This window comes from Rhinoraja longicauda, chromosome 8 (genome assembly GCF_053455715.1).
Source record: "Rhinoraja longicauda isolate Sanriku21f chromosome 8, sRhiLon1.1, whole genome shotgun sequence".
In the NCBI taxonomy this organism is placed as follows: Eukaryota; Metazoa; Chordata; class Chondrichthyes; order Rajiformes; family Arhynchobatidae; genus Rhinoraja; species Rhinoraja longicauda.
In genome coordinates, this window is record NC_135960.1 from 34,488,940 (window position 1) to 34,498,056 (window position 9,117).

The following is a 9,117-nucleotide window of genomic DNA, read 5'->3' on the forward strand; positions in this document are numbered from 1 at the left end:
TGATTACATGTGTTTTTTATGCAATGCCAAAGGGGATTGATAATTGCATTTGCAATTCCATTTCATTCAATGTCATTGATGGCCATTCATGCCCAGCTTTTCTGTACTGGCCCTTGGGAAGAACTAATCATTGTGGTCTCATTTACAGCGGAAATGATAGAGGGACAATTCAGTCAAAATTATGAAGAGTTTTAATAGAGATGGGGGAAAGGGTCTGTAAATAGAGGAGACAAATTTAATGTAAATTAGCTAAAGGCAGCGATTCATAAGATATTTTTCATGGATGAGTTTAGTTTAGTTTAGAGATACAGCATGAAAACAGGCCCTTTGGTCTACCAATTCTGTGCCGACCAACGATCTCTGCACACTAACATTATCCTACACACCAGGGATGATTTACAATCTTTACCAAAGTCAATTAATCTACAAACCTGTGCGTCTTTAGAGTGTGGAGAAAACCCGAGCACATGAGGAAAACCCACTCTGTACAGAAAGCACCCATAGTCAGGATCAAACCTGGGTCTCTGTCGCTTTCAGGCAGAGGCTATACCGCGGTGCCACCATGTCGCCCGAGTCCTATTATATCAAGTTGTTTCAGAGCTGAAGCAGATTCAAAGGTCACTGTCGAGAGGAACTTGCATACCCAACCTTTTCCAGGATGGTGGGGAAGAGTCTTGGTGAAGTGAGCAAATAAATGTTATAATTCCACAGTGACTTTCCGTGCTATGCTCTACCTTTCCAGCACAAATTCTGATCATTGTGAAGTGTGGAGATTCAATGCTGGGAGAGGATCAGGAACGCTGGGGATGGACCAACAGTGTCGGGGAACTCTGTCAAGGATAGCTGAGACCACTGTCGGTAATGTGGGGAGATTATAGAAAATGAAACAAGAACCAGGACGCTAAAGGAGCTCAGTGAGTCAGGCAGCATCCGTGGAGGCAGAAGATGCTAGTCGAGATCCTGCACCAATGAAGAGGAAGATGTCTGTATCTCACACATATATCACACAAACCAACCTCCCTTCCATTGACTCCATTTACACCTCACATTGCCTCGGCAAGGCCACCCGCATAATCAAGGATAAGTCGCACCCTGGCCACACCCTCTTCTCCCCTCTCCCATCAGGTAAGAGGTATAGAAGTGTGAAAACGCACACGTTCAGATTCAGAGACGGTTTCCTCCCAGCTGTTATCAGGCAACTGAGCCATCCTACCAACAATCAGAGAGCAATCCTGAGCTACTATCTACCACATTGGAGACCCTCGGACTAGCTTTGATCGGACTCTATTGGCTTTTTCCTGCACTAAACGTTATTCCTTTTATCATGTATTTGTACACTGTGGATGGTTCGATTGTAATCATGTATTGTTTTCCACTGACTGGTTAGCATGCAGCAAAAGCTTTTCACTGTACCTTGGTACATGTGACAATAAACTAAATTCAAACTCCAGGGATGTGGATAGAGGCTAGTAGATGGTAGGTGGAACTTCCTCACAACCACATCCACCTGGATCCATCTGCCCATCATCTCCTCCCCATCAGGCGCCACCTATGACTTGAGCCTCCATCACACCCTCTCCTCATCCTATATTACACCAGCCATCTTTCCCCTCCTCACTCGGTCCTGATGCAGGGTCGCTACCCAAAATATCGACTTAAACCTTTTACCTCCAGAGATGTTGCTTGATCTGTTGAGTTCCTCTAGCGTCCTGCCTTTTTGTGATAGATTCTAGCATGTGCAATCTCTTGTGAACTGGTCAAGACTTGTTGGCCGTGGCCAGGTTTGAAGCATTCATCTAATGCCAAGCTCAACAGTTGAAGCCCCCTTTCTGTTCTTGAAGACCACACAGCCCATCCTCAGCTAAATGACAGGATGTTTCATGATGAGAAGCCACGCTGTGTATTGTAGCTGCCTCCATCCATTTCCAGTTCATTTGCACAGAATTCCCTGCAAAGGTTCTGGCCACAGTTTGCTCCAACCCAAGACCTGCTCTTCACACCCATGCCTTTGTGTAGCCACTGTCATGATTCAATCCCAATTGCTATCCCTCAGGACAGGCTCAAACTCCTTGATAAGGGTAAAAACTACAACCTCCAGTTTCATCGGGAAGCATTTGGAGGGAAATGCGACAGGTGGTGAGACATGGGACAGGAGGCAAAAGGAAGGCAACAGATCATGGTGTAACTAATGGGATAAAATTGGAAAGAATACAGTAATATCGTTCTCAGATTCGCTACCGGCTGACTGCGTTTCATATGTCCTTGCACCACAGTGGAAGGTCTCATCACGTCTGTGCCAGTTCAGAGCAATCCCATCCCCCACTATGAATTCCCTGTAAACTACTCTTCCCACCTTCCCATCAACGCCCCCCAGATTTTACCACTCACCTTCAAACAAGGGGCAAGCCACAACAGCCAATCAACCGACCCTCCGCACAACTTTGGGATGTGGGAGGGACCCGGAGCACCCCTGCGGGAAACCGATGTGGTAAAATTCCCTTCTTCCTGCCTCAAGCTTCCTATCATCAATGGAGTTACGACTCAGATCATGTGCAACAGGCAAGCAGCAGGTTGCTCCCTTCTCCTGTTACTGGTCGAGTCAGTTCAGCGCTGCTTTACTGAGGAATGTTTTGCTTGGGTGAGGGTTCCTGCAGGTGGAACATGTTAGCTAGCTTGCTGGCCCAGTTTGAATCCTTCCGTCAACAGCTGTCTCAGCAACCACTTCAAACAAAAGATGCGTTTTCATGAAGCTTGGCGGCAGATTCAGCTTCAAGATTTTCTAACAATTCCATAACAGGAGTGAAGTTGTTGAGGTTTTGCACTGATCTGTGTGTTTGTCAGTTCCTCATTCGATTCTCATGATACATCCACCCACTCCTTAACACACTCACATCCTCCTGACACACTCATGCAATCTTTACACACCCACACTCACCGAACACAAGGAGATGTGGGAGACACAAGGATGTTACGAGGATGTTGCCAGGTCTCGAGGGTCTGAGCTGTAGGGAGAGGTTAAACAGGCTAGCACTCTATTCCTTGGAGTGCAGAAGAATGAGGGGTGATCTTATAGAGGTGCATAAAATCGTGAGAGGAATAGATCAGGTAGACGCACAGTCTCATGCCCAGAGTAAGGGAATTGAGAACCAGAGGACATAGATTTAAGGTGAGGGGGGAAGGTTTAATAGGAACACGAGGGGTAACTTTTTCACACAAAGGGCGGTGGGTGTATGGAATGAGCTGCCTGAGGAGGTAGTTGAGGCAGGCACTGTCGCAACGTTTAAAAAATGGGCTAAGGGCTAAATGCAGGCAGGTGGGACTAGTTGGTAGGCATGGGCAAGTTGGGCCGAAGGGCCTGTTTCCATGCTGTATGACTCTATGACTCTATGACTCTATAACACATCCACATCATCCTGGCACACCCACACACTCCTTACTCACCCATATCTTACACACCCACACCGCCCCAGCACACATACATTGTACACATCCACATATGTCCACACCTTCCCAACAACTCAGACATTTGTTACAAGCCCACACCACACACTCCACTGCCACCCACACTCACCTGACACACCGTCCTTACATAGCCATACTCTAACGACACGCCCACAAGTTCTTTACAGACCCTTGCCATTTCATCAATCCACACACTCTTTACTCACCAATAACCACCCGACACACTCGCACACTCCTTACACACGCTCATCCCCCTGTTGCATACTCACACTCCTGGCACATGCACTCATTCACACTGTCCTTACAATTCACACACAAACTCTTTACACACCTACATACTCCCAACACACTACGCACTCCCGACACACATACCCATAAACGCACCCTTTCAGCACGCCTAATGTCAATATACTACTGCTTACACATACACACACACCTTTTGCACACCGTTCACACACACACCGTTCACACACACACCTTTCACACACACACACACACACACACTTTTCACACACACACACACTTTTCACACACACACACACACACACTTTTCACACACACACACTTTTCACACACACACACTTTTCACACACACACACACACACACACACACACACATACACACACACACACACACACACAACCTGGTGCAAGTCTGTACCCACAGACCACAATATAGCCACATCAATTCAACTATTGAGAGGAATCGTTTCATCAGGCACTGATCACGTTTCAACAACTTGTTTAGCCTGGCACTCATGCATTTCTAAGATAAAATTGCAAATCACAAAGTACATCGATAGCCTGGTTGCTGCAGTGATTTCAAAAAGTCAAACATCTGGTATTTCCTCTACATATCAACATCTGAATTGTTTCCACCTCCCTCTGCCTCTGTCCAGCCCCAAATATTTCCCATCCCACCATCAGTGACCAGGTACTGAGCTTGTACGTTCTCTCTCCGCAACCCCTCTGCCTCCCTCTTGTCCTTTAACACTCCTACCACCGAACAAATTCTGCATCTCAGTGCCAAAGGTTATAAGGTGTAATGAGATATTCAGCTTTAAAGACGCGATACAAATGCAAGCTGTCACTGAATGAAACCGTCAGCTGTCTCAGTAAGATTTGTCACTCCCACTGATTTGACAGTACCTTGCGTCACACTCAGGCTCCCGAGCAGAGGACGAGAGGTTTTTTTTGTGTTTGTTTGATTACCTCGGCTATTACTGAGGGACAGGCACTCATACCCTTCGTCTTCGTCAGGGAGAGAGCCACAGGGCAACTGGAGCCCCCTGCCCGCTAACACGGCCCAGCAGGTATCCCGCAGGGACTCGCAGAAGCCACGGCAGGGAAGCGGGTGGGTAGGGGGGTCACACCTCGATGCCAGCAGGAGGCAGATGAAAGTCTCCAGGGCCGGGTGGCAGCTGGAGGACAGGAGCTGGCCCAAACTGGTCAGGACGTGCTGAAGCTCGGCAGCGCTGGGCCGCTGGGGGTGGGTGGGCAACCGAGTGCTCCAGTGGCCCAGCTTGCGGCAGAAGTCAAAGGCAGGGGGCAGCGAAGTGCAGTTGGAGGGTCCGAGAGGTGCAGAGACGGTTGCAGTCCAGCCAGAGTGAGGTTGCAAAGCACTGAGCTGCGTCGAGGCCTTAGTAGCGGTTAGTAGATAGAGCATAGCCCCCACACCGGCAGCGGAAGGAACCGGCACACCATTAGTCGCATTGTGATTAAACACCAGGTTATTAGTTTGGCTTAAACCATTCAGCATTATCCCATCATGCCTAGACATAGCATTGGGGCTCAGATCACTGTGAGGTGATTGGCCATCGCTCGCATCCCCACCATTCCCGGCCGCCATTTTGCAGCCAGGTTCTAGAGCATCATGGGATAGCTGGTTAGTTGGCGGCGATGCCACTTGCAGTCGGGCGGCTTCATGCACCGGGCTGTCTGTCGACGAGGCCTGGCGGTGTCCGGTTGGTAATCCTCCAGCTGCCTGGGTACCAGTCACAACTACCCGCCTATCAGTCCGCCTCTGGTGCGAGGGAGCCCACCTGGGACCCCCGCCTCTCCTCGGGCTAACGGGCAGTGGCGGGGCGGAGAGCGGCGGCGTCCGAAGCTGGCTACCTGGGCAGCTGGAACCGCATGGTGTCCTCGGCAATGGGCCCTCCAACAGGGTCACGAACTCCCGCTGGCCGCCAGACCCTGGCTGCTGATTGGTGGATGAGATGACTTTGGACGAGGAGACGTTGGATGAATGGGTGAGGAGGGAGGGGGAGTTTGTTGAGGGAGAGAAGGAGGACAATGAGGGGGAAGTGGATGAGGGAGGGGAGGAGAAGGATGAGGAGGAAGTGGATGATGGATGGGAGGTGATAGTTGAGGAAGGGGTGGAGGCGGATAAGGGAGGGGTGGAAGTGGATGAGGGAGGGGAAGGGAGGGTGGATGAGGAAGACAGTGTTTCTGCCTCAGTGGAAGTCCAGTTTGCAGGAGGCTCTCCTGTCCCCGTAGTCGCCGTTCCATTGGCTGCAGGTGGGATGGTGTGCAAGCCCCCCTCGTGTCCCCCGACCTGCGCCGGGCTGGCTGTCCCTCTGGCAGGCGATGGCAGCCCAGGCCCCTGCGTTCCGTTGCCGTTCCCGTCCCAGGTCCGGAGCAGGTCCTGGATACCTTCCGCCACGTCCAGTATCTTGGCACCCACCCCTGCGATGTCGTCCCCGTCGGCCCCGGCTCCATCCCCGCTGCCCTCTTCCATCGGGGTGAGGCGGGCCGGGGGGGAGGTGGACTTCGGCGCGGCGGTGGGCTCCTCCCACACCCCACTGAACAACCAGCATCCGGCGCGCGGCACGCCGGCCAACAACAAGCAGAGTACGGCGAGCTGCACCTTCTCCATCATCCCAGGGCTGCTCACAGTCCCGACGTGAGGGCACACATTCCCTGCACTGAAGCGCCGAGAGAAAAACCACAGAGAGGGGGCGGAGTGGGCCGGGCAATCCCCTCCCCTCCCCTGCTGACGTCCGCGGGCGGGGCTGAGGTCTGATCAGTGCTAAGAGTCTTGCACTGCCGTTCTGCAGGCGGTTCAGGAAACACTTCTCTCTCCCTCCCTGTTCTGGGATGAAATCCTTTGCTGCAGCTTGCTGTCAAGTCTGTAGGGATCCCTCCCCTCAGCCTGGCCTCCCCTCCCTTCAGCCTGCACGCTTTATCTTCTGCACTTCCCACACTGAGAGCCAAGCTCTGCCATTAACCCTCTGCTGCCCACTCTCCTCTTTCCTGCAGGCGTGATCGCTCTCCAACGGCAGAACGCTCTCTTGCCCACGCCAAGGAAAACACACCGACCTCTCTGTACCCACCGCACCCTGCAAAGCCTGGTGCCAGTAAAGCTCCGACACTGTGGCGTCCAACAGGTCGGGAGTCTGGACTGTCCCGGTATCTGATTAGTCGACAATTGCAGAGAGCAGGCCTGGTTTGGGATTAGGAGTCAGGAGTAACAGGGGTCAGGAAGGGGAGTGGGTTTGTGGCCGGAGTCAGGATCTGGAGTGTTTGGATGTTTCCTGGTTCCTTTAAATTCATCAGATTTTCGGGAAAATTTATAAAATCACTGTATGATGTTAAAGAAAGGCAAATAGAAGGCTATTAATAGGAATATTATTCAATAGTCCAGAAAATCTGCCAGTCTAGCACCACCGGAGCCCAAAGGATGTCGGATTATCGGAATTTTACATAAATTTCCTCTGCTGGTTGGCATCATGTGCACAGTTGGAGCTTTCACAGTAAACTCCAAAGCCCTCACTTCACTCTCTCACACCTACTTGTAGCACCTCCAACCTCACCAGTTCTCTTCTCAACAGTTCCCCACTGAGGGCGGGCAACCACACGGCACTTTATCTGACCTCAGGCTGTCCCAGAGTGCCCTATTCTCCCACTGTAGGCACTCTTGTGCAGAGAGAAACTCGGCAGCCAGCGATGCGCACAGCAAGATCCCACGTGGCAACATGGCAAGGCTGGTGAGATCATTTGTTTCAGCGCAACTGGTTGGGAGCTGAGGGGTAGGATAGAGTGCGGCGAGGGAGAGAGAGTGAGAGAGAGAGTATATGGAAAGGAAGAGAGAGTGGGTTCGACAGAGGGAGAAAGAGATTGAGAGAAGGGGGGATTAGAAAGAGGATGAAGGAGAGAAATTGAAAGAAAGAATGGAAAGGAAAAGGTAGAGGGGATAAGAGAGAGGCAGGTGGAAGGGCTGAGAGGAGGAGGAAAAAAGGGGAACGTGAAAGATAGAACAGGAAAGTAGGAGAGAAGGAACAGGAATGAAGTGAGAGTGAAGGAGAGGTGAGATAGAAGGGGTAAGAGGGAGGTTAATGGAGGGGTGGGAAGAGCAGAGTAAAGGGGCTGAGGGAGGGGAAGAGAAAGGAGGAAGTTGAACCATACAAATTAAAAGCAGGAGTAGACCATTTGGCCCCTCAAGCCTATTCTAATATTTAATAATCACATAGCTGATATGATTATATTTGGAATTCCATATTCCTAACAGCCCTGGGTAACATCTCACCTTATTAATCAAGTATCTATCTACCTCTCACTCTGGCTCTCCTTCCACTCTCAGCTGAGAAAGAGAGTTGATGATTCACCCGCTGAGTTACTCAGCATTTTGTGTCTACCTGATGATTCACAAGAGTGAGTTAGAGATAGAGGGACAGTGAGAGATAGAGGGACAGAGAGGGACAGTGGGAGAGAGGGGGAGAGAGAGAGGGGGGGAGAGAGAGAGAGAGGGGGAGAGAGAGGGGGAGAGAGAGAGAGAGGAAGGAAGAGGGGAGATCAGAGAGAGAAGAGAGAGAACAGAAAAAAGCAGGTAACAAGGGAGGCAAATGGGCAGAGAAGATGGGAGAGGGGTTAGAGGGAGCAGGGGAAAGTGCAATATGACAGGGGGATGAAGAGGAGAGTTAGAAGGGGAAAGGGGGGAAGGGGAGGTTGAGAAAAGGGTGCTCAGTAGGGCGAAAGGGGATAAGGGAGGGAAATGAGAAAACAGTAGAAAAAGGATAAAGAAAGATAGAGAGGGAATGGTCTGAGGAGAGAGAGAGCAGGATGAGAGGGTAGAGGGAGGAAGAGAGAAGGTAGACTGAGGGAATAGTGAGGGGAGGAGAAAGGAAGAAGAGGGATCAAAGGGAGGAGCGGGATAGAAAGGGATAGATTAAGTTGGAAAAGGTTAGATCATACTGAGAATTGAGAGACAGTATCAGAGGGAGTAGAGAGGTTGGAGGTTGATAGAGAAAGGGCTGGTGAAGGAGTAGGAGAGATGGGTAGAAAGAGCAGAGAGAGGGGGCATGAGAAAGAGGGTGGTTAAGGAGGGAAGTGTGGGAAAGGGAGAGTTGAGTGAGAGAGTGGAGAAAGTGAGAAACAAGTAACGGGAGACAGAGAGTGAGAGAAGTGTGGTAGAAGGAAGAGGCGAGAGGGAGAGATTAAAAAAAGGAAACAGTGAAGGTGAGAAGGTTGAAGGAAGAGATTAAAGGCAAGATTGAAAGAAGAAAAAAACGTTCTTCACGATTTGGCTGCTTTGATTGTAATTTGCTCTCTAGCCCTCACACGATACAAGACAAAACATTTTCTACTAATTGAGGGTGAATGATCAGAGAATACCAACTGCGGTTAGTGCAGTTATTTATGGGCTGGGCCTGTAATGAA

The 9,117-nt window shown here is 50.6% G+C and overlaps 1 protein-coding gene across 1 annotated transcript in view; it reads right to left on the minus strand.

Moving 5' to 3' along the window:
* LOC144596358 (uncharacterized) overlaps positions 1-6,469 on the minus strand; it is a 126,843-nt gene extending 120,374 nt beyond the window's left edge. Inside the window, 1 exon segment of the mRNA XM_078404615.1 lies at positions 5,578-6,469. Within this exon segment, the coding sequence (XP_078260741.1) occupies positions 5,578-6,340 (763 nt within the window). The 5' untranslated portion in view covers positions 6,341-6,469.
* Between the last annotated feature and the right edge of the window lie 2,648 nt (positions 6,470-9,117).